The sequence below is a fragment of the Malania oleifera genome, chromosome 6 (assembly GCF_029873635.1).
Source record: "Malania oleifera isolate guangnan ecotype guangnan chromosome 6, ASM2987363v1, whole genome shotgun sequence".
In the NCBI taxonomy this organism is placed as follows: Eukaryota; Viridiplantae; Streptophyta; class Magnoliopsida; order Santalales; family Ximeniaceae; genus Malania; species Malania oleifera.
In genome coordinates this window covers 80,303,294-80,329,370 of record NC_080422.1, presented here as the reverse complement: position 1 = coordinate 80,329,370, position 26,077 = coordinate 80,303,294, and the positions used below count along the sequence as shown (strand labels likewise).

Genomic DNA, 26,077 nt, shown 5'->3' with positions numbered 1-26,077 from the left:
CAATTACAGGAGGGTTAGTGTCTATCTGTGGGTACTCACTCCAGAAAAATCCATGGAGATTGTGGAGATGAGCTCTTGGCTTCGAAGGGCAATGTCAAAGAAAATCCCTCATCAAACATAAACGTTGAAAAGATTGATCCCGATTCCCAAGCTGCGGTTAATGTCAATTTGGTGGGATCAAGTACCGAATCAAAGCCTATAAATCCAGAGAGAGAGAGTGCCAGTGGAACTCATCCTATAATTTCTAATAGAAGTAAGAAGTGAGAAGCAAAAATGAGTAGAACAAGCAAGGGATGCGTCTTTGCAACCGATTACGTGCCTCGGTGGGGATCCGTATCCATGTGTGGAAAAAGAGAGAAGATGGAAGATGCTTTTGCAATTGTACCACAATTCTTGAAGATTTCTCCCCAACTAGAAATGGGTGATTCTGTTTTAGGTGCAGAGAGTTGCAATCCAAGTCTCTTAACTGGCCATTTTTTTTGGAGTCTATGATGGGCATGGTGGATGCGAGGTACACCTTGGCTCTCTCATGTTTCCTATTTCTCTTTCTATAATTTCAATTTTCTTTCCTTTCGAATTGTTTGGATGATACATGCCACATCTTTGCTCAAGTGTGGTTTTCTCTTTTACAGAGGTTGCTAATTGTTGTCGTGATCGTCTTCACTTGACATTGGCCAAGGAGATAAAAATGACAGAAGATAGCATGGGTGAGGGAAGCGTAAGGGTGAATTGGCAACAAGAGTCAGAGCGAGCCTTCTCTAGCTGTTTTCTAAAGTTGATGCTGAGGTTGGAGCAAACCATGGGGGCAATGTTGAATCTGAAACTGATGTCTCTAAAGTTGGTCCTAGTTTTGTTGCTCCTGGAAATGTTGGGTCTACTATGCGGTTCCCATTGTTTGTCCAACCCACCTTATAGTAGCAAATTGTGAAGATTCAAGGGCAATCCTCTGCCAAGAAAAACTAACTGTGCCTTTGTCGATAGATCACAAAGTAAGAAATATTCTTAGTTGATTTCTACTTCTCTTACCTTTCATTCTGAGCTGCCGCTCCCTAGGAAGCTAATTTGCATTGCATCTACTTTTATCTCAGCCAAATAAGAATGATGAAAGTGCAAGAATAGAAGCAGCCGAAGGTAGGGTGATACATTGGGATGGGTTCCACATTTTTGGGTGTTTTTGCAGTGTCAAGGTCCATTGGTATGCATGTTTTACGAATGATTGCTTTGTCATTGCATGCATACAATATGGCTTATAAGTTAGATCTATGTTATGAACTTCTGCTGGTTAAACTATATTGTTTGGTCAACAATAATTGCTTGGGTTCAAAGAATGTGAAGATAAGGATGAACAATTCAAAATGAAACCTAACACTAATGAAAAATGAGGAATACCTAATTGACATTGTAAAATGACTTGTGATCAAGTATCTATCTGTACGCGCATGCACACAAAACTATACACATGAACGTTGTTTTTGTTGGAATCAACTTCAATCTTCAGCTTTCTCTTTTGTTCGTCGGTGCTCCTCAGGTGATCAATATTTGAAACCATGGACTATTCCGGACCCAGAAATGATGTTTGTACCTCATGAAAAAGAAGATGAATATCTTATTCTAGCCAGTGATGGATTATGGGATGTCATGACAAATGAGGAAGTTTGTGATGCAGCACGAAGACGAATGCTTCTCTGGTATAAAAATAATGATCCTACCATTTCTCCTAAAAGGGATGAGGGAGGAGTTGAACATGCAGCTCAAGATGCAGCAGAATACCTCTCGAAGCTTGCCCTTATAAGAGGAAGCAAGGATAATATCACTGTTATTGTGGTGGACATGAAAGTGCAGAGAAAGTTTAGAAGTAACCCAGAGAGTAAGTTGCAAGTTTTTTGCCTAATACAAATATTAACAATGTGTTGGCTGAAGTTGGGTACTGCATAGGCTTTGCCTCTGGTTCAAAGGTGTATTTGGTTTGGAATAAGTATTACATATATATAGTTTCATTCCATGGCTGGTTTTACTGGTAGGTTTTAAACTTGAGTTATATTGATAGAAAGACTTGTTTTGGATGAGTTTTGCCAAGCATTTTGCAGCAGAGCGACAAGAATGTTTCTAACCTTTTGCTTGGAATGCAAAGACAACTTTTAAAAGAATGCTTTTGACTTGTGATTATTAGTAGAGAAGTAATCATGAAGTTTTGTGAATGGAATAGCATTTTGGCGGGGTTAACTTGATTAGCTGCAAGAGGGCAGTCCTGGCTGCAGCTGTGTGCCATGTGTGACTGGAAAGAAGCAAAATAGTAGGGGCATGGAAGTTGTCAAAGCTTCTATTGAGGGAATCAAGATCAAGTTTGGGGAGAGGGGCTTTCCTAGTTATGTATAATTAGTGTAGTAGATTCCTAACTCTATGTTGTTGGGCTTTTGTGGAGCCTAGTTGTGTTTTAATTTGGATGCTGACCCGACCCCTATTTAATTAGAGATTTCTATCCTAAGGCTTAGTCCATGGAGCGAAGGCTTGAGCCGTAAGGCCCAATCCGCAGCGCTCATGGACTAAGCGGTATGAGCCGTACTCGTGGGAGTCAGGGGGCAATGCCCCCGGGAAAAATTTTGGAGCCCATTTGGAACGGAACCCTAAGCGCAACATATAAAAGGGATTGTTTTCGGGTGATTAGGGTTGGTGTGGTTGTACTTGCGAGAGAGCGAGAGGGAGAGCATTGTATCGCCACACTCTCTGTGTTTTCTTCCTGATAATATTGAAATCCCTGCAACTCCGTGGACGTAGGCAAAATTGCCGAACCACGTAAATATTGTCTTGCGCGTGTGATTGATTTTTCTTTGGCATTATTTTTCTCTATTTTGTTTCTCACAGGTTTCGGGAATTTGTTCTTTATTCCCAACATATGTTGCTGATGTTATTGTATCATTAGGCCACCTGATAACAAAAAAGCATAGCATTGTTTAATATTTACTCCTACAATAGCAAAATATAGGAAATTCAGTTGTTTAATGATGCCACAACATAGAACAATGATTTTCATTTTGACTTCTGGTTGATCATTTGTATTTTCATCTCAAGACAAATAGCCTCACATTCAAGGCATAGTAATTTCTCGCTCGTTGTGGCTTAGATACAGATTTTTACCATTTTGGAAGGGAGATGGGGGTATTGCAGTGATCCTTTTGTTTCCAAAAAGTTCATCTGATCATTAACAGAGATTATTTTATATCTGGGATTGGGGAGAAAAGGTTATGGGCAGCAGTTTACACATTGTTACATGATGCTCTTCACGGTATCTTGTGAAAGAAATGTTAACCATCTGTTTCCTACATTCAAAACAAATTGGAAAAAAGATGCATCAAAGAGTATAGTTTCCTACCACAAGCAATGTTCAATATTCAAAACGCATTTCCATTTTTCCCCACTTCAGTTTTAAGGGGGATGGCAATTCAAGGATCTACAAACAGCTAAAAAAAATAAAAAATCCATCAGCACCAAGACTTCTAATTGATTCGTTTCACTCAGAATCCATAAACCATTTTATATCTTCGAAAAATTGAGTCTCAAACTGCTAGGGCCTTCCCCATAGCTTAAAGCAAAATTAACTCATCAATGTCAAAATTACATGGTTATTGGGAACACAGACCCACTCATCTAAGCAGTCAAAACTAAACATCCCTTTAGGATGTTTCTTGTGTAGATTTAGTACAATAATCATGCCTGCAGGTTTATATACTTATTCCTAAACATCTCTAGCAAGAATACAAACATTACCTCTCGGGGCAATGATCAATTTCTTAATAACTAGTAGCTCCTAGCGGTTCAAATCTTCATGCACTGGGTTCCTCAAATCCTGCTGATGCTGAAAGAAAAGGAGCTTGGACATTTTTTGTAGTTTGGTCACTATGACAACTAGGGATTGTTTGCCAGAATATTGAAGTTCAGCTAGACCTTGCCCCGGCACACCTTCAAGGATTCCACATACCACCCTTTTTTTTTTTTTTTTTTGCAGTATAAAATCTGTGGAAAATTTAACATGATATTTGTCAATCAAAGCACAAATTGCAAACATATGATAACTGATTCGTGCACTACATGAATGTTTAATTATCCAATAAATAAAATTTAAACCACTGAAGTCAATAAATAAATAACTAGTAAATAGAAGACCAAGAACTAGGAAGGTAGCAATGCAGCCAAGCACATGATGAGGACAGCCCAATTCCTGGCTGCAGCATATTGCCTGCAAGGCTGGAACCAGAAGCAATGCAGTATAAAACCACTATCCCTGTTCTTACCACAAAAGTTTTAACACTACACTATGGAGTGGGAGGGGCAATGTCTGCTGAAACCTCACTCCCCAACAAGCTCGAATGTGTAAGATTACTAGTTGTCATTTTCAGCAGACATGGGAAATCTTTAATGTTTTACTAAAGCAAGAAAGCAGGGGTTAGTGGGTGATGGAGGCACCAACAGTGGAGATGACGGCAGTAAAGATGGCAGCACGTTTTGGATAGCATACATAATGGTTTTAGTTTTGACCACAACATTGTCATTGAAAAAAAAAAAAAAAGGTGACAGAGATGATGATAACCAGCAGGAAGAATGTCCAGACAGGTGGACGACTGGTGGCAACGGCATCACCAATGTTGCCGCTTACAAGTTAATGGAGATGGAGGAAGTGGCAGCAGCAGCAGCAATTAGTTAGAGATTCCACCAATGGCATTAAAGGTAAGACTGCTAGTGGAGATCGTCTTCACGGTTATGATGTTTATTGATGATCATGCAATGGGCAAAGGGCATTGCATGGTTTGAATGTAAACGTGACAAGATGATGACTACAAGCAGGAAGAATATCCAGAAGGGTGGAGGACAGGTGGCAACAGCTTGACTAATGTTGCCGCTTACAAGTTAATGGAGGTGGTGAACCTGGCAACAGCAGCAATTAGATTGAAATGCCACCAATGGCATCAAAGGTAAGAGTGCTAGTGGAGATCATCTTTACAGTTAATAATGACGCCTTTATTGATGATCATGCAATGGGCAAATCTCTTGAATGTAAATGCAGTTGCAACAAAATACATGTGGTATTGATGATTGAGATGCAGCATTGTGAAGAGAGAGAAAGCATCCCCTGTCAACCCAGGGTTTTCTTGTTTTTTCTAAGGAAGAGGAAGAGTTATTCTCTCCTACCACCCTCACCCCCCTTTTTTCCAATGTGGGGATACAAAAGCACAAGGTTTTGTTTTCAGAAAAAAGTTTTTTTTGCTGCTCGCAAATGTAACCTTGGCTTATTTTTTGGTTGTCCCTTTGAAAAGAGAAAAATATTCTTGAAATAAGAAAACAAAATGGTATCCTAAAAGATTTCATAAACTCTAATCTTATTTGTGTAAGAGTAGGTGAATGGAAGAAGAGTGGAAAAAGAGTGCAGTTAAAATTCCACCATTGTAAAATTATCAATTAATGCTCCAACGTATGTCATTCCCAATATGAAGTTCAGAATCTAGAGTTTGGATCAGCTTGGTTACGAAAGAAGAATGGAACCATGCAGAGACATGCAGGCACACAATATAAAAAAAGAAGGAAAGGGTCCAGGGCCCATGCCTGAAAGGTGGCATGTGTACCAATTCATAAAAGCGCTCAATAAAGGGAAATACAGCATCTACATTCTTAGGATAAGGGGTTCAGATCCAGGCATAGAGCATACCAGATTTAATCATTAAAATGTTGCAAGTGGAGATCCAGCATTGGTGAAGTAAGATTCAAGATCAACATGCAAGTCTTCATACATGTTGATGAAAGGATGTGTCTGTATTTCACATGAAACAAAGTCTACATCAGTATCTGCAAGGAATATACAACTTGGTTTGTGCAGATTTCAGACCATCAATGAGAGAAAATATAAAAATGAAAACAGGGGGGGGGGGTGGTGGAAAGAGAAACAAAAACATAAAAAGAAGCAAAGATCATATATGTACCAGAAGTTCATGAGCAGACTGTCTATTTTTTGGGTCTTTCTGCACACTGGAATAGACGAACAAGCTCTGGGTTAGATTATAAAATAGCATAGGTACCAAAACATTTAGAGGGAAAAAAACCAACTTTTAACAGTCAACACTAAAGTGCTCATAAAGGTGTATGGGAAACAGATCTAAGAAACCAGTAGCTAAACTTGAGTGAGAATGAATGGAATAAGTAAATTTCAAACATTACAAACTGGAAGAAAGTGAGTTCTTAGTTTATTGATGCTTCCGCTTAAGGAAATGATGGAAAAGCAGACATACGATATGTTGGAACTTTAAACTTTTAAGTTCAACAATGCAGATGCCAAAAAGTGAATGAATCTAAACATTTATTCTGTGCCATTTAATAGAAAATCGGGGCTGGCTACATATTCACAATCACAAAAGGACCAAGCCTCATTTGAAATGGTAGGTTCGCCACAGATTGGTGCTTCCATTTTGGGAAAGGTTGAAATGATGGAAAAGGCAGAGATATGATCTTTGTTCTAAAATAGAATGAATTAAAAATATTTTATTTACTCTCTGTAACTTGATAGAAAATTCATGCTGCACACATAAGAAGAATGGCAGATGTTCATGTTCCAGGGGATAATGGCGTGGTGGTATTTGACCCTCAAAATGGATTTGCAAGATTGGGAACTGAGAGATACCAAGAATCTGTTGGATCCTCCATATAGCATCAGAGTTCATGTAAATAAGGGCAATTAAAAGAGATGGCTTGGTGGTAAAAATGTTAGGTTCACTGTAAAAAAAATTTTTTACAACCTGCCAGAATAAGTGTGGTTGTTTCTTTAAAAGGCCATTTGGAGAGTTAAATATACAACAAAAGACGCTTTCTTTTCCTGGGAAGCTTGTTGGGAGGCTTACCCTTACAGAGGCACAATCTTAGGAGGAGAGGTGTGCTTTTGGTGAATTGATATTTCATGTGCACAGATAGATCAGAAAGAGCAGAGCCCGGCAGCCTGCCTGTTTCTTCACTGTACGGTTGCCGCATACCTTAAGGAACATGATAATTGCAATGGTTCCATTTTATTTGGGTTATGCCTCATAGAAACTCTTCCCTTCTCCAATGGTGGAAGGTGAGATATTCGCACCCCCGTCCACCCTGCCCACCCCCTGGGCCACTGGTCTATTTTATCTTCTAGACTCTTTAGATTTTGGAAGGAAAGAAGGTGTTGAAGGAGCACCCACTGTAAAGAAATTCAAGAACACATTCATTCACACTTAACACTCCACTTGAAAGTTCAGTTCTTCAAATTCAATTCCTAAGCCAACCCTCCTCCAGTATCATACTATCATCCCACCAAATTGTTTTGTTCTATGAATTGCCCTTTTTCCACTTCACTTCCCTGATTGCATCATCATTTTACAATGACTCAAGTTTTTATTTCACCGCTATTTCTTTATAATGGGTTGGGATCCCCTTGGTGCCCTTAATACAAGTTACCAATTTACTTGTCAAAAAGGAAAAAAGCCCACATCCACAAAAGATTAACCTACCTTATAATAAAGACACACTTGGGATGTTCCAAAATGACTATTTTATGAGGGTAAGATATTTATCCCTAAAAAGAAACCCCACAACTACCTGTCTCCTTAAATCTCCTCCCCCACCCCCAACCCGCTACCCCTTTCCCAGTTAATAATAATAATAATAATAATAATAATAATAATAATTACAACAACAATAAAGCAAACACCACATAGAAAAACTTCAAGGCTTAAAATAGTAAAGCATCCTATAGAATGTTGAGAAGATATGAACTAATTTTGAAACAACTTAATTAGATTAAGTGAATGAAATGCCACTTTAGTCCTCCAACTGTAATCAAACCAGGCAAGAATCAATTACCATGCAGAAATGAAAGAGCAAAATTGTGGTGAAAATTGGTCAGCTGGTGCAAAAGGTACAGGTTGCTCAACAACAGCTTCCATAAGCTCAAATACACTGTCCCATCCTTTTCCTGGCTCTGCTGGGGAATATGGGAACTGGCCTGTTGCACACTCAAGCAAAACTAATCCCAAGCTCCAAATGTCACTTTTATAGTTATACTGACCTCCACTAATTCTCTCTGGCTGCGTAACACAATGCAGAATGACTGGGATTTATTCAAACAACCAAAAGGGGGAAACATTTGAACAAGAAAACTTTTCTCATTTAATTCACATATGCAATCAAATTACTTACAGACATATAGTTGTACGTTCCAATAAAAGTATTTGCCAGGCCAGAGGTGCTCTCCAGTATCGCACTAACACCAAAATCAGTTATCTTGACTTCCCCCGTATGATTTATCAACAGATTAGAAGGTTTTAAGTCTCTATGGATAACGTGTTTTCCATGATGGAGATATAACAAACCCTTGAGGACCTGCATAAATGGGCATTTAATATTTGTTTTGAGCAGTTAGAAAGTTTTGAACCAATTAGTTAAACAATACTCCACCTGCTTACAAATGGCAGCAAGATATGGCTCTGGGATTGTTTTGACCTTCTTTAGAAAATCTAAAAGTGATCCACCATCCATGTACTCTAATATAATTGAAACTGCACCATTATCATAAAAAGACTGGTAACAGATGACAACATATGGACACTGCGATGATTGATTAATTTTCAGTTCCTGTGCGATATTCTTGCGTATGGACTCCTGAACATTCATCTGAATGACCTGAATGTTGGAGAGTATGTCAGAACTTATCCTCCCAGAAACAGGTTAAACACCATGACATACTGCAAATACGACAGACATAAATCATAAAATATGAACATAAGTTGAACAAATAATGTGCCATGCATTCTTTAAAGCAAGAAGATAAATAATACAGGGAGAAAACAAAAAACCAAAAGCCCAAAAAAAACTAAAAACAAAAAACAAAACCTAGTTTTCCAGCCAGTCTATAGGAAAGTTGTCGCACAAGGCCCTACAACAAAGAAGAAATCTAAAACTTGGGCCATGTTGAAGTGCCTGGTAGGATTTGTAAATAACCTCACTTTCATGCTCAAACACAATTCTGACATTTTCTTAAAGATCTTTTATCCCTGGCATCAGTAAGTGACACTGCACTTGGGTGCATTTCAGACTGTTTGATCTGTTTTTATTTCCAAATAAAATGAAATTTTTTTCCAAACTGGTTAAATGAAACAATTGTTGCCACAAAGGAACCAAAACATGTGCTCTTTCATGTGGCCAAGTTATAAAAAAAAAAAAAAAAAAAAAACCCTGCTTTCTAGCAGGAGAGCAGTAACTTAACAATCAAAACACACTTCATCAAACTATGTAAATTCCTCACTCTTCTCCATACAAATATTTGATTGGTGGATGGTCACAACAGAAAACTGCTAAGCCATAAAAATCTTCTAAACTGAGTCATCCAAAGTTATGACCAGCCACAGTTGTCAAATTGAGATTTGAACTGTGAATCAAAATTCCAATTTCAGGAATAACGAATCAATTGAATCATGAGATTCCACACAAATCTCCAAAACCCAAATGACATGCATATATCGATATACAAACAAGAAGCAAAATGTTAAAATATATTTGCACTTTGATAAATAAAAAATCATATTTGTGTATGCTTTCCCTACAAAATGAACTCATGTTGTTTAAGGGAAGGAATAAAGAAAAAATAATAAAAAACTGAATTTTTGGTGTTTATAAAAAAAAATTTAAAATTATATTTAATGCACATTCTTTCCCCAATAAAAAATAAAAAAATTAGCCCTAAAATTTTGATAATAATTGAACAAATTACTAAAGAAACAACTTTTGAACTTAACAACACAACAAAACATGAGTACCACCTTAGCCGATGAGTGTTCTGCCCTTCTCAACAGTAAAACAGGAGTATGGAATGGTTTTGTAAAGGCAACAAAAGACCTAAAGTTCTATTTTATCCTCTGTTTTCGCACAGAATTTATGTAAACAAGGAATGGAAGGTAATCATGTAAAACTAAGAGAAATTTCAAATCAATGGATTCATATCGATTCGTTAGATTCATGGGATGAATCGATAGACTCTGTTGTTTTCTGATTTGCTACTAAGATTCAAGTTGATTTGGTGTGGAATTGATACAATTCAAATGAATTGAATTGTGAAACACAAGATTTTAACCATTGTAGTTAAAAATGCGCCTGAGGCTCACCTAGACGCGAGGCGCAGTGTGGCGACCAAGATAGCGCCTCGTCCTTCTTCAGGCGAGGTGACCTTCAAGAGGCGCAGGTAGGAGCTCTGACTCTCCAGGTGCAGTGAGTCGCGCCTTGAAATTTTCGAAGCTGTTAAGAAACAAAACATAGCCAGAACCAGCCCCAGCCTACTTCCAGCAATCCAGCCTTCGACAGTTCAACTTGCACCAGCCCAAGCCCTTCGCCTTCGACCCTTCGAAGCGGCACGAAACCAGCAGGAGAAGTTCGTTTTCGACCAATCGATCCTTCAAAGCGGTACGAAACCAGCAGGAGCCCTACGTCTTCGACCCTTCAAAGTTCGAACCAGCACAAAGCTTTCATCTTCGACCCTTCGAACCAACAGGTGCTCTTCGTCTTCGAGCCTTCAAACCAGCAGGAGCCCTTCGTCAGTTCATCTTCGAGCTTTCGAGCAAGCAGGAGCCCTTTGTCATATAGAGGTTCTTCAGTTCTGCTGCCTCCTGCCAGCTGCTTCGGCTTATAATAGTAACTAGCATTAAGCCTCTAAGTTAATATTATATAATGTGTAATTAATTATGTAGTTTAATGCAAGTATATACTTTATTTTGCTGCTGTTTTGTAATTTTTTTTGGAAATGCAACATACAAACTATACATGTTTCTGGAATATATTAATATATAACATTTTTTACTGAATTTAGCTGTTGTTTTATTGTACTCCTTTCTTTTGATATTGAAGGTGCTTTTTGGCCTTTTATTTCATTTCTAATTTGAAGCTTGAAATCTTGCATGCATAATTACTTGCGTTGAATTATGTTTGTTTCACTTGGAACTTGGTACTTGGTTGTCATAATTACGATGGACTATTGTTAAAATATCAATCCCAAATATCTTTGTAAATAAAATACATATTAGGAAAGTCGGTAATTATGGGGGATTTGATATTATTCAATAGGAAATTGTTTCCTTATTTAGAATAGGTAATCGTATTATATATTGGATTGTACAGAAGAACAATATAATGAAGAAAAATATTTTTCAATTGTTTCTTCTTTCATGGTATCAGAGTTAGGATTTCTTAAACCCAGCTCAACGATGGCTAACAGCAGAGGCTCTACCTCCTCTACAAACATCACCGGTGACTCAGAGGTTACGTCCGGTGGGGGTACGAATGGACTGGATAACACAGTCTTTCCACTCTCATTGGAAAAACTAAACGGGAAAAATTTTCGTGAATGGGCTCAGTCCATGAAACTGGTGATTGAGGAAAAAGGGAAGCTTGGATATCTTACCGATGAGCGGAGGAAGCCAGACCCTTCCGACGCTGTAGCCTTGCAAAGATGGAGGTCCGAAAACTCCATGGTCACGGCTTGGCTCATCAACTCGATGCAACCATCAATCAGAAAAATTTACTTGTTCTTGCCGACGGCGAAGGAAGTCTGGGAAGCCGTACGTGAGACATACTCCGATGTCAAAAGCTACTCACAAATCTTCGACATCAAGACCTGATTGTAACAGATGAGACAAGGCGAGAGAGGTGTTACCAAGTATTTCATGGAGATGAGTCATCTCTGGCAAGAGCTCGATCTAAACATCGATGAGGAGTGGGAGTGCTCCGGCGACAGCACTCAATACCGAAGGAGGCTCGAAAATGAGAGGGTCTTTGAGTTTCTTGCCGGCCTGAATCAAGAGCTCAATGACGTGAGGGGATGGATCCTTGGCCGGCGACCTCTCCCTTCAACCCGAGAAGTCTTCGCAGAGGTCAAGAGGGAAGAGAACAAGAGGCGGGTGATGTTGCGGCCTCAAAATGAATCCACTAGGCTGGACCCGGCTGTACCTGTATCCGCCCAAAAATTAGATGGGCTACACGCTGGGCCGGATGCCTAAGCTCTTATATTTAAAGGCCTAGGGGGACCTAGTCAACGACCGCAAAGAGGAAAAATATGGTGCGAACATTGCAGAAAAATAGGTCATTCAAAAAATACCTGTTGGGAGATTCATGGAAAACCGGCAGATTGGAAACCGAGACAATACCAAAAAAATCGTGGGTATGAGGCCAACACTGACGAATCAACTGAAAGATCACAAGGAGAGAACAACAATACCCCGTCCAGCAGTGCATTCAATCCTGAACCGCTGGATCAGTTATATAAGATGATTTCATCAATGCAAACATTGGGTCAGTCTTCCTCTGGTTCCCTGGCTCACTGAGGTAATCATCTGTCAGCTTTAAACCACATCTTGTTACAAATGTCCTTGGATAATTGATTCGGGTGCATCCGATCATATGACTGGGTCATATCAATATTTTTCATCCTACTCACCATATGCTAGGAATTTGAGGGTAAAAATTGCAGATGGCTCTCTCTCACCAGTTGTTAGAAAAGGAAGTATTCGCATATCTGATTCCTTAACTTTACAATCGGTCTTACATGTCCCCAAGTTATCGTGCAATTTTTTATCTATCAATCAGTTAACAAAAGATTCGAATTGTTCCACTAAATTTGTTTCCTCTCATTGTGTTTTTCAGGACCTATCATCGAGGAAGACGATTAGTACTGCTAAAGCGTATGAGAGACTCTACTACTTTGAGGAGGCAAGTTTGAGTAAACTATGTAATACTACAATTTGTGATTCTACATCTACTTCTAGAAATAGTGAACTTTTGTTATGGCATTCATGGATGGGTCATCCCAATTTCCACTATTTAAAACGTTTGTTTCCTTCTCTTTGTTCAAATAAAATGGCTTCTGAGTTTCAATGTGAAGTATGTGAGCTTGCTAAACATTGTCGTACTTCTTTTCCATCATCCATATACAAATCATCTCACCCATTTGCTATGTTTCACAGTGATGTATGGGGTCCCTCACGTTCCCTAAATCGCACCAATACAAAATGGTTACTGACCTTTATCGATGACCATACTCGTCTTTGTTGGGTTTACTTACTGAAAGACAAAACTGAAGTCCGCTCCATTTTCATCAATTTTCATACCATGATTCATACACAGTTCCAGACTCATATTCAGATCCTCCGTACTGATAATGGTACGGAATATTTTAATACCATCCTGGGAACTTATCTTCAAGATAATGGGATTGTTCATCAAAGTTCTTATGTGGATACCCCTCAGCAAAATGGGGTTACTGAACGAAAAAATAGACATATACTTGAAGTAGCCCGGGCATTAATGTTTACTACCCACATGAAACATTATTTTTGGGGCGATGCCATCTTAACAGCCACACATCTCATTAATCAAATGCCAAGTTGAGCACTCTTATTTGTCACCCCTCTTTAGAAATTTCAGGAACACTTTCCTACCTCTCGACTCCCTTCCAGTCTCCCACTGAAAATTATTGGTTGTACTTCCTTTGTTCATGTCCATGCACACCATCACGATAAATTGGATCCTCGTGCCATTAAATGTGTCTTCCTTGGTTATTCACCTACCCAAAAAGGCTACAAATGTTATGATCCAGTCTCAAAACGACTGTTCGTTAGTCTTGATGTCACTTTCTTTGAAACCACTCCTTACTTCCCAAAACCCTCTCTTCAGGGGGAGAAATGGAGTGAAGATCGGTTCTTTGATCCTTTTACTACTGAATCTACGGTTACTCCATGCCCTAACCCATCTATTAAGTCTTCCATTAAGTCCTCCATTACATTACTCCCTGACTTGCCAAACACAACTAAACACTTACCCTCAGGGGGAGATGTAAGAGAGCAAAACAACGCAGACATACTGGTTTACTCAAAAAAGCCGAAAACAAAGGAGAGGGAGAATCTCATACCTAAGGCACCAAGAGCGTTGGAACCAGTGATAGCTCCGAATAATCATGAGCCCTTGCCTTATCCTGATCTGGTAATTGAGTCTTCCTCTGATAATTCTGCACCTGATGATATCAATTTACCTATTACAATCAGAAAACAAACTAGGTCATGTACTCAATACCCTTGGTCGAAAGACATGTCTTATAAAAGCTTGTCTACAGGATATCGTGTGTTTGTCTCTAATCTTGATAGGATGAGAATGCCAAAAAACATTCAGAAAGCTCTAGAAATACCAGAATGGAGAGAGGCAATCATGGAAGAAATGCAAGCCCTAGAAAAAAATGGAACTTGGCAGTTGACAGATCTACCGAAAAGGAAGAAGCCAGTGGGTCGTAAATGGGTCTTCACAGTGAAATGTAAATCTGATGGAACAGTTGAAAGATATAAAGTCAGACTTGTTGCAAAAGGTTTTACACATACCTATGGCATTGACTATACTGAGACATTTGCACCAATGGCAAACTTAAATACAGTTCGGGTTCTCTTGTCCCTGGCAGCCAATTTAGATTGGCCACTACAACAACTTGATATTAAAAATGCTTTCTTAAATGGAGAATTAGAAGAGGAAGTTTACATGACTATACCACCAGGATTCAGTAGAACATGTGAAGAAAACAGAGTGTGTAAATTAAAGAAATTGTTATAAGGCCTCAAACAATCTCTTAGAGCGTGGTTCGACAGATTCACAAAGGTACTAAAGAATCAAGGGTATCGACAAGGGCAATCAGACCATACACTATTCTTCCAACAGTCTGAAGGAGGTAAGAGAACAATCCTATTAGTGTATGTCGATGATAAAATTCTTACTGGTGATGATATTGTAGAAATGGAGAGATTGAAGAAGGTTCTGGCTACAGAATTTGAAGTTAAAGAATTGGGACAAATGCAGTATTTTTTGGGCATGGAAGTGGCAAGAACAAAAAAGGGAATTAGTATTTCTCAGCGAAAGTATGTTACCGACCTCCTAGTTGAAACTGGCATGCTAGGGTGTAAACCCAGCGAAACCCCGATAGAAACAGTAAAGAGGGTTGAAGATTGTAGAAAACCAGTAGAAAAGGAGAGGCATCAGAGATTGGTTGGCAAGCTGATCTATCTATCACATAGTAGACCAGACATTGCATTTGCAGTCAGTGTAGTAAGTCAACACATGCATTCACCAAAGGAAGTTCACTTAGATGTTGTATACAAGATCCTTAGATATCTCAAGGGATCCCCGGGAAGAGGACTCTTCTTTAAGAAATGTGAAAGCAAGAAAGTAGATATCTTTACAGATGCAGATTGGGCAGGATCAATGGAAGATAGAAGGTCCACCAAAGGATATTGTACATTCGTCTGGAGAAATCTCGTAACTTGGAGAAGCAAAAAACAAAATATGGTGGCTCGAAGTAGTGCTGAAGCTGAATTCAGGGCAGTCGCTCAAGGGATTTATGAAGGATTGTAGTTACGAAAACTATTGGAGGAATTACGAGTACCGGTGAACCTTCCTATCAAACTCTACAGTGACAATAAGGCAGCTATTAGCAACTCTCTTAATCCAGTCCAACATGACAGGACTAAACATGTGGAGGTAGACACGCACTTCATCAAAGAAAAAATTGAAGAAGAAATTATATGTATGACTTATGTGCCAACCAAGGAACAAACTGCAGATATCCTCACTAAAGGGTTGGGACAATAGAGCTTTGATGATCTTATTAGCAAGTTGGAGATGATTAATATTTATGATCCAACTTGAGGGGGAGTTAAAATATCAATCCCGAATATCTTTGTAAATAAAATACAAATTAGGAAAGTGGGTAATTATGGGGGATTTGATATTATTCAATAGGAAATTGTTTCCTTGTTTAGAATAGGTAATTGTATTATATATTGGATTGTACAGAAGAACAATATAATGAAGAAAAATATTTTTCAATCGTTTCTTCTTTCAACTATTTTGGAATTTTAAATTCTAATATAACTATTGATGTGTTTTTATATCAATTATCCACCAAATAGGCATTGTACACCATTTTAATAATTGTGCGCCTCGCGATCCTCACCTTCATGAGGCGCACACCTTCGCTTCACGCTGCGCATCGATGCGCTTTGCGCCTTTGACTACTATGATTCTAACAACCATGTGACCACCTAATAGGGATCAAACAGGGTGCGTTTGGTTGATGAGTGGAGAGAAGAGAAGAAAAGGAATAGTTGGTTTCATATAAAGAGGAAGAAGAGAAAAGAAGTGGAGAGAAATAAAAAGGGAAGAAAAAGGCCCGCTTTTTCCCAAAATTGGAGAGATTTGGAGAGAAGAAAAGAAACTAACTCATAACTTTACAAAAAAGACAATTATGCCTCTTAACAAAATAAATTCCTAAAATAATATACATTAAGTTGCAATTTTATTTTTTATATGATTTTATTATTTCTAAAAAATATGGCAAATAAAAATATTGGCGTAGACTATGCATACAAGTTTGTTCCGCATTTAATAGGATTTTGTGCAATTGGATTAATCTAAAAAATTTGGTTTTTTGTTTTTTTTTTTACAATAACTTTATATTCTATCATTGTCTTGTTATTCTGCAATTTTCTTATGAGAGTGATATTATAAAATGCCTTTATACAATTTATCGTCTTTTCTCTCCCATTAATTGAACCAAACAAGGAAAAAAAAAATACATTTCAGATTTCTCTCCTATTGAACCAAACATATAGGAGAGAAATTAGTCTCTTTTCTTTTCTCCTCTCCTGTTAAGTTTCATTTCTCTACAGTTCCCCCAACCAAACACATCCTCAGAATGGGTCAGATCCGTGAGGAGTTACAAACAAGATTATGACCATACAATTGGGAACCATAGGTAGCATGGGTTAGATTTAAATAATCAAGATTCACTTGTAAATATCAAGTTTTAGCCAGATCTGACATAGTAAGAGTCAGGCCTAAGCAATCATGTCAAAAATAAATAAACAAATGCAAGACTTAAAATTTTCCAACTAGGAGAACAATACATAAAAATAAGATCATCATGCATGATCCTACTAATTGCCTATAGAAAAGACTACACTTCAAACAATTCTAAGATTGAGAGCCCATATCTTATATGAAAGCACAATCAAACCAATTTTTCAAGACTACTGTCAGAAGTTAGATAGAACCATGGACTTGAATTACTTTGATGATGTCTTAATATTTAATAATGACATGGTGGAGAAAAAGCAGTAAGGATTTAACTGCACCTCCAGCTTTTCTCATGATATTCTCCTAGATTGTGGACAATGACAGAAAATGATTCATGAAGTGATTCTCAAGTACATTTGGAATGTACATATTACCATAGTCACCTGAAGAGCAGTGTGTTTTGGGTCAGGGTAAAAGTATGGGAACGGGGTATGCTACTTAAGAGAAGCACGGCTCTTGGGGAAATAGGCTTAGTCAGTATGTCATTCTGGATCACTGTACTCATGAACCACTTTTGGGCCAATTAGTCGATATGCTATGTCAGATCTCAGTGTGTTTTGTATTATTTACTTAGGATCGAATAATTACCGGCTGTACTCAAAATAAAATCCTGAGTCACTCAAACACCTCTGTGCTTGAAATCCATCCACCATCGCATCAGCAAAAAGCCCTCTTTTCTCTCTCCATTGCAGGCTTAGCAGCAGTAGGAATCCATTGCAGGCTTTTCTCTCTCTGTTTGAATCCATCCACCATCGCATCAGCAAAAAGCCCTCTCTCTCTCTCTCTCTCTCTCTATTTTTGAAATTTATGGATATTTTCATATATTTTTCATTTGAAAATGATTACGTCTGGGTTGCTGCTTTTACCCACATGGATCCAGGATGCTATTGACCCATGAATCAGTACATGCAATCCGGATTGCGGTTCCAGGGGTGGGCAGCGACCCAGGTAACTAGTATTACCATGAGTTTGATCCCATGGAGCATCAAAATACCCCCAGGCAGCCACCTATGAGTGTCGTGGTAGAATTCCTAAAAGGGGCAATAGGTATCCACCTAGGAAGGATGATGAGGATTACGAGGATATTACTGAGAGGATAAAGGATGAAGTGCATACATATCATATTTAGATCCCACTACCTTCTTATATTGGATAAAGGATATGGACTATGGAGGAATGTTGAGCGGCACCATTGAGAGGCGAGGTAAAAGCTCATTATGCCAAAATGAATCTTGTAGGTCCAGCCAAGAAGTATCGGCGAACTGCTGAACAAACCCTCCAATGATTAGATGGCCCTTCTATTCCCAATGGGAAGTGATGGGACAAAGACCGAAAGAGAAAAGACTCCCCCCTTCCTACTAGAAAGTGTAGTTTAGTGAGCTCTTAAATCTTAGAAAAAACACCATTGTGAATAGTTGAATGGAACAATTTGAGGAGCTTTTGCTTAGGAGTGGTATTGTCAAGGCACATATCACACAGTCACCAAGTTTATTAATGGTCCTAAGGAGGTCGCTAGGAGAGAGGTGTACTCACATGAATCTCTAGAACAGCCTAACAGAAAGCCCTTGGCATTGAGAAGTATGAGGTTCAGGCAAGTATGTCCCGCCAAACCACATCCTTTCCTTAGTCTAGGTTTTGTCCACTGCTTTGGATAGTGAGAAGAATGAACTACTATCTTCCACGTTGTCATTATACGTGGACAAATCTATCATCAGATTTGCATTAGGAGATGAATGGAAAACTGCATTTAAGACCCAGGTTGGTTAGTTCAAGTAGATGCCCTTTGGCCTCTTTAATGCTCCTAGCATTTTCATGAGGGTTACGACACGTCTCACAACCATTCATATCTCATCGTTTACTTTGATGATATCTTGGCATATAGTAGGTCTAGAGAAGAGCATTCAAGTCATTTACATCGGGTCTTCACCACTGTTAGGGAAACCAAACCATAGGTAACGTTAAGAAGAATAATTTCTAGCATATCAAGGCACTCTTCTTAGGTTTTATGGTCACTACGCATGGTATAGCAACTGATCAAGACAAGGTCAAAGTCATTAGAGTGTGGCCTAAGCCTAGGAGGGTTTCAAATGTTGGTGTTTTCATTAGCACTTTAGCCACTTTCTACAGGCACTTAGTAGGGATTTTGGTACTATCATGTCTCTTATCACCAACTGTCTTGAGAAAGGAGGGTTTCATTGGACCCCTACAGCTACTAGGGCTTTTGTTGAGATTAAGAAAGATGACTCAAACACATGTACAAAGAAATTGTGATTTTAGTAAAGTCTTTGAGCTTGCTTCTAATGCCTCTGGGTAGGTATTGGTATTGATTTGAGCCAAAAAGGGGCACCCAATAGCTTTCTTTAGTGAAAAACTCTCTAAGGTTAACAAAGGTACGACACTTATAATAAGAACTTTTATCACTTTTATGTTGTGGTTAGATGCTTCCACTATTGGAGATACTACTCTTTGCCTCAAGAGTTTGTACTATAGTATAATCACTAAGCATTATGATATTTGAGTTCACAAAAGATATTGAGTTCTTGGCATGTTGGGTGGGTAGAATTCATGAATGACTACACCTTTGTTCTCAAGTATCGTTCAGGCAACGCCCTCAGTCTACTAATAAATATTCATCATGTGATGAGTAGTAAGTTGTAGGATTTGAAAGATTGAATGATAAGTTTATGACCTGTCCCAATTTCATAATCATCTTTTCAGAAGTGAGTAGTGGTAACCATAGGAACTATGTTGATTTTGTTGACCATGAGGATTATTTATTAAAGGGCACTAAACTACGCATCCTTCACACTTCATTTCCAAATTTCTTAGTTTGCAAGTTGTGTGCGGGTGTTTTAGCCAGCCATTTAGGTAGAGACAAGACCATTGCACTTGTTGAGGATAGGCTTTACTGACCTTCTTTAAAAAGATATCTTTCTAAGATAGTTTCTCAACGTTGCACTTGCCAATTAGCAAAAACTAGTAAACAAAACACTAGACCTTACACATCTCTTCCTTTGCCACACTTGCAATGGAAACAGTTAAAGAGTATGGATTTTGTCAAAATAGCTTGAGGTCATGATTCTATTATTGTGGTGGTTGACATGTTCTCTACAATGGCACATTTTAGTCCTTGTCATCTCTTATGCTTCACATATAACTAAACTGGTCTTTAGGGAAGTTTTCAAACTACATGGTTTAGCTCCATAGTGTCTAATAGAGATGTAAAGCTTTTATCAGTTACTTCTGGAAGACACAAAGTGTGGCACTGCTTCGATGTTTTCTGCCTTCTCGCCCATGGTCAAACAAAGGTTGTTAATCATAGTTTGGTGATTAGGTGTGTGTAGGAGAAAAACAGGGCATTTGGAACTTGGTATTGCCTACTGTTGAGTTTACTTAGATTAAATAAACAAACAGATCCACGGGCAAAAGCCCATTTGAGTGTCTTTGGATAGAAACCCCATGCCCCATTTGATCTTGTTCCTTTACCATCAGATGCTGAACATGCTAAGTCCTTTGCACAACATATCCATAATGTGCATGCCAAGGTTAGGTGCAAGTTACCACAAGTAATATCATAAACTGGCTGCTAATGTGCATCATAAAGCTAGAGATTTTAATGTAGGTGACAGTGTCACATTACCCCAAGAATGCATTTAAGAAATTGCATGCCCAAGCTGTTGGCTCACTCCCCATTATTGGAAATCTGGATCTAATGCTCATCCACTTGATTTACTGCCTTATTGATTTTTGCATGTTTTCAATTGTGGAGGATTTGAAACTTTATCAAGGCACTTTTGAGCCTTACTTCTACTACATGTGCAGGTTATGCCACTCCTCAAATACCCTTATCAAGGCACCTTTGAGCCTTCCCTTTTACTTCTACTACTTGTGCAGAATATGTCATTCTTCAAATACCTGTCATTCTAAAACAAGAAGATGCAATTGAGACTATATTAGACAATGAGTGCATAGCTTCTTCAAATGGAAGTTTTCAGTGATTCTTAGTTCAATGGAGAGATCATTCCACTTCAAATGCTACTTAGAGAGGTCAGTAAGGGGAGAGTGATGGAGGACCAATTTTGCCGCCTTTTGAATAGTTATATAGAAGCCATAGATTTAAGATATTGAGATATTATATTAGTTTAGGGATATTTGTTTATTTCAAAAAATTTTAGTCACTTTGGGGTTGTTTTGTAATTTTTAATAGTTTTATCTTTGGGGTTTCTTAGTTGCCTCTAAATATAGGCTTATGATGCAAGGTTGAGAAATTTTTTGATGAATAGTTGAGTCTCACGTTAATCTACCTCGCACAGGAGTTTCTTTCTCCCTCTCCCTCATGTCTATCTCTCTATCCCTCCTCAAATCTTTTTCTTCCTCCTTTATTCTTCTTTCTTCTTCCCCAGTTCAAATCTATCTATTTTTTTGTTGTTACCATCCTACATCAAGTGCCGCACAAACTAACAAATAGCCACTTTTGTTTACTTAAACATGTGATAGGTAACAATTTATTAATGAAAAATATTTCAAGAAAACTAAAAAATAAGGCGTCAGAGGTTGACAAGAAGAAGGGAAAAATAAAATAAAATATAGCCATTTAGGTATAGTAAGGTTTTAGAACAGATATTCTTCCCCGCACTATAAAAACCCCATTTTTGCCCACAGCCTATCAAATGTACTTTAATTATGTGTATTCAGCCCAAGCATTTAAAATTGCACTGCACAATTGTGAAAGTAAACACTCAAGTTGTATGAATTCAAGCTCAATCCCGTTGAAAAGAGCTCGGAACGGTCCCCACACTATAAACATTTCATTTTGGTCCACAGCCTATCAATGTATTTTAATTATGTGCATTCAGCCCAAGCACTCAAAATTGGACAATTGTCAAAATACACACTCAAGTTGCATGAATTCAAGCTCAATCCTATTAAGAAAGAGTTCATTCTCGTCAAAAAATGACTGTATTGCAATTAAATTGACCTTGCAAGTGAATTTTAGGCATAAATAAATAAAAGAAGCAAATTGTAACCAAACTTCCCAGTGTCTCCATATAGGAGAAGCAGTAGGATTTGGGCCAGTCCAAAACAAGGTCAAAATTAGACAAGGGGGATGTGCAACAGAATTGCACCTCCTGCTGCAGTTAGTCAGCCAACATGCATCCCAGCGAGCACTGCATGGAGCCTTTGACCCAATGACACATGGAGTGCATCACTCTGGCGCTGCCCATGCCACAACTCCCTTATTCTGTGCATTTTCACTGTGTCCAAGACGACACCCTATATTTAAAATGCCCCTATTTTAAACCATAAATGAGTTTTTGGGTAATTTTGGACTCTTGACCCAAAGTAAAAATTAGGTTTTCTGCTTATTTTTCTAAAAATAATAAGATGGCGACTCCATTAATTAAGTTAGATTCCTATTTAATCAAGATCATTTTAATTTCGAACAATGACAATGGAAGCATTGGTTCTCCATGTGCAATAAGTTAATCAAGATCCTAGAATTCAACAATTCAAAGTGATAGACTATGCTATGGTCCTATCATTTAGGTGAATTAAAAGGAGACTTCCTAACCAGCATTTGAATTGTATGACCAAGCATGACCATTGTTTCCTGAAAATTAATGACATCAATACAGGATAAATATAAATTCCAAATGCTATACCTCAAACTCACTAGAAAAATGAAATAGCTTAAGTGAAGAATTCATGAATTTTTTTTTTCAAAAGCTTAATAGCCATTAAATTTTTTTACGAAACTAGATAAGCTTATATCACTATATCACATCCTTCTTTTCAATGCAGATTGAAAACAGACATTAGCATATCATAGCCTAACACGCCAAAGAATTGTATCCTCCTCACCAATCAGGATTGAAGAGTCTCGAAAATATACTAAAAATTCAACCATGTGACGAGTAAAATTCTCAATGTTACACAAGTACTAAGTACCACACAATGAGAACTAAAATACAAGGGCAAGGTAAATAACCTATAGTCTCCACCAAGTATACAACAAGAAAAATAAATAAGAATTTAACCTATGCCATACCTTCAGAGCAAAAAACTGACCAGTCCACTTGTGCCGCACCAATTGCACAATTCCACCATTTCCCTTTCCAATGACTTTAATTGTGTCTATATCAGCTAAGCTCAACTGATTGTCTGACTCTGATGGTTTTATAGGGGGTGGCTGCACAAAAATTGGCATCCAAATAAAACAACTAACCAATCTCTAATGCTCGGAGCATCTTGGTGTCAAATGTGGATCACATCAGAATGCATGTAAAAGCAAATAGTGATAGCATAAGATAAAAACGTACAAAAGAATGAAATATTTTCGTTCAACAATAGAAATGGAGTTTGCCACAACCTGATCCAGTAAGTCCCACTTAACCAGGTCAAGATGGACTATAACAGACATTGGTATTCAGTAGATATACTCCATGCAAAAATAATGGAAAACCAAATAAGAGAGAATCCAGGGTGTAAATACAACAATAAATTTAATTCCTAACACATTTTGCAAGATTAAAAATTAATTAATCAATGCAAATAAATAATTTATAAAACTAATAATCATCCACTTACCTTATTTGTTGTTTCCAGACTTTGATTTCTCACTTTTGCAAACTTTTAGTTAGAAGATATAATAGAAAAAATATTAATGGTATATTCAAATTCAGGGGTGTCAAAAACTACAGGAGAACTTAATTTGTTACAAAAGTTGATGGAAATATAGGTGAGGATATAAAGTAGTGGCTGGCTGGTGCCAGTGTGAAAGTGGGAAAGAACCATAAAGAAGAAAAAAGAAAGAAGGAAAAGGAGGGGAAAAAGGAAATGGCCAGGAGGGTGTTGCACTGTCAACATGGCTCAGCAATGGAGCAACCGGAAGAAGAAAGAAGAAAGGAAAGGAAGGAAGAAAAGATATGGCAAGGGAGAGGGGGGTAATCTCACATGGGAGGACTCTGCTGCCAAAATGCTAACCACAAGTTTTTCTCTCCCTTTTTTTTTCTCATCCATCCAGTCCTGGTTGGGTGGAACTTACTAAGTAAGAGTGTGACAGAGTTGCTACAACTAGGACCACTTAGTGGATTGCTAATTTCATTACACAATGGGGGATTATATTCCATCCCATGAGATCCAAAGAAAAACTTCAACTAAGAAAACTCAACCTAATGTATTCCCGGCATTCAAATTCAATCACAATCAGCAATAAAACTTCTTGGAATAACATATCAAGATCAGCAAACACCGGTCCATCATGTGCTCAACTCAAGCGATATCACAACCAACACCAAAGAAAGGTTATGAAGCTGGAATAAGTAAAAGGATACATTGATACATGCTAAATATAGCACAACACATCACAAAACATGCCAAAATTTTAGGAGAACCATCATCTCATTGCTGGGAAGTGTTAATAACACCTTTCCACAACTAATTTTTGCTTTCAACAATCCGAAAACAGAAACAGAAATTGTGGCCTCTCAACCTCGGATATATACAGAAATCAAAAAGGTGATCTCTCAGCCTCAAATGTACTGCTGTTATTTGGCTTGGGGGCTTGAATCGGGGTCCATTAAGGTTGCCTCAATCCCCTTAACCCTTCCTTAGCTAGCTTAAGTATAATCCACAACAAGTGGCATTTCCTCATTGTTTCCCTTGGCAATGTCTCATTAAACAATTACAACTTTAATTCTTTTCTCTCTCATTAGCTGAAAACCTATAGAACCATGATCCTGCCCCTCATTGGATACAAGCCTCACCCTTAATCAGCACTATAGATACCACCTTTATCACCCTAGTGAGGGCTCTCAGCTCACATTTCTGACCCAAAGCTCCTCTCCAAAACACTCTTCATCTCCAGATCATCTCCATTGTCAGGTTCCCCTCTCTTGATAATATCCACTTCATCCCATTACTTGTATGGGACACTGCTTCTTGTCCACATCTAAGAACCTGAATCTACATTTTGGTGACTCGCTGGGGAAATTGAAGGGTCAATTTTAAAGTAGATTCCTTTTGTTGAACAAGTAGAAATACACTTACAATTAAACAAACGAGAAACATGAAACATTTATGATTCAATAAAAACAAAACCGTGCATGTTATAGAGCAGAATTCCGCAGAAACACACGGAACAATCAATTTAAAAAATAAACAAATAATTCTAAAAAAAAAAAAACAAGAAACAAGGAAAACTTGATAAAACAAAATTGTGCAACCGTGCTCAGTCAAACATCTTACCGCCTCCTCTTCGTTTTGAGACACAATTCGAACTCCATAATTATTGACCCGCAGATCGCCATCCATAAAAGTGCCGCTTTTAGTTCTGGCAAAAATTAAAAACCGAAATCATAGCTTACCTTTTCCCCCACCCAAAGAAAAAAGTGGAGAGAGAGAGAGAGAGAGAGAGAGAGAGAGAGAGAGAGAGAGGCTTACAGGAACTTAGCGAACGACACCTCTTCGGAAGGAAGAGAGAGCCTGAGATTGGGGCTTAAGCTCCCTCTCTTCATGACTGGAGTTGTTGGTGCAGGGTAGAGTCTTGCGAAAACTTTTACAAGCAAAAACAGAAAGCTTTGGGTTTTACGCAGGAAAAGTCAGATTCATTATACGTATTTATAGGAATATATCATACAAATTTATATGTAGATCGAACTGGTCAAGAAGACCAGAGAAGTCACCATGACAGAAGAAAGGAGGGCGGGAGGGAGTGAGGAGGAAGACGAATTCTTCGTCTACTCCAGAAATGATTGACCAGTCGCTGCTTTTTTCGACCTTTCAATTTTGTGCGAAAATGATTGGGGGCGGAAGTGGCTTGCCACTTCCCCTATGACAGCGGTACCGCGTTGGCTTCTTCCTTGTTTTTTTTTTTTTTTTTCCCCTAAAAAATATAAATAAATTTAGAGTTCGTTGGAATTACCGTCAAAAAATTAGAAAAACGAAAACTAAAAATCAAAAAAAAAAACTAAAATTTAAAAATCAATAACCTATTATACAAATTAAAAACTTGATTAAAAAAATACTCATTTTCATCTTTAAATCAAAATATTATAAAAATATAATTAAAATAATAAAATTACAGATAATACGCATTAAAAAATTACTATAATAAAAATAAAATTTATAATAATTATTT

General features: G+C 38.0%; 2 protein-coding genes across 2 annotated transcripts; one reads left to right on the top strand and one right to left on the bottom strand.

Annotated features, from left to right (window-relative positions):
* Positions 1–4,699, top strand: LOC131158670 (protein phosphatase 2C 53). Its single transcript, XM_058113537.1, is given in 9 exon segments — positions 1–474; positions 476–511; positions 635–767; positions 770–877; positions 880–989; positions 1,089–1,166; positions 1,168–1,264; positions 1,499–1,924; positions 4,428–4,699. Coding segments are annotated over 9 exon segments (1,461 nt in total). The 5' UTR covers positions 1–273.
* On the bottom strand, positions 3,507–25,744 carry LOC131157987 (mitogen-activated protein kinase kinase 2). Its single transcript, XM_058112495.1, has 9 exons — positions 25,381–25,744; positions 25,186–25,270; positions 22,988–23,128; positions 8,461–8,685; positions 8,203–8,385; positions 7,867–8,090; positions 5,970–6,015; positions 5,699–5,800; positions 3,507–4,011 (listed from the first exon to the last, which is right to left on the bottom strand). Exons 1-8 carry the CDS (start codon positions 25,452–25,454, stop codon positions 5,711–5,713), a joined length of 1,068 nt encoding a protein of 355 aa, XP_057968478.1. The 5' UTR covers positions 25,455–25,744; the 3' UTR covers positions 3,507–4,011; positions 5,699–5,710.
* Between the last annotated feature and the right edge of the window lie 333 nt (positions 25,745–26,077).

Coding starts and splice junctions, on each gene's coding strand:
- LOC131157987 (XM_058112495.1), bottom strand. CDS start 25,454: ATGAAGAGAGGGAGCTTAAGCCCCAATCTCAGGCTCTCTCTTCCTTCC. Junction 8,091..8,202: donor GAACGTACAACTATATGTCT/GTAAGTAATTTG, acceptor TGTGTTACGCAG/CCAGAGAGAATTAGTGGAGG. Junction 6,016..7,866: donor TGCTCTTTCATTTCTGCATG/GTAATTGATTCT, acceptor CGTCTATTCCAG/TGTGCAGAAAGACCCAAAAA.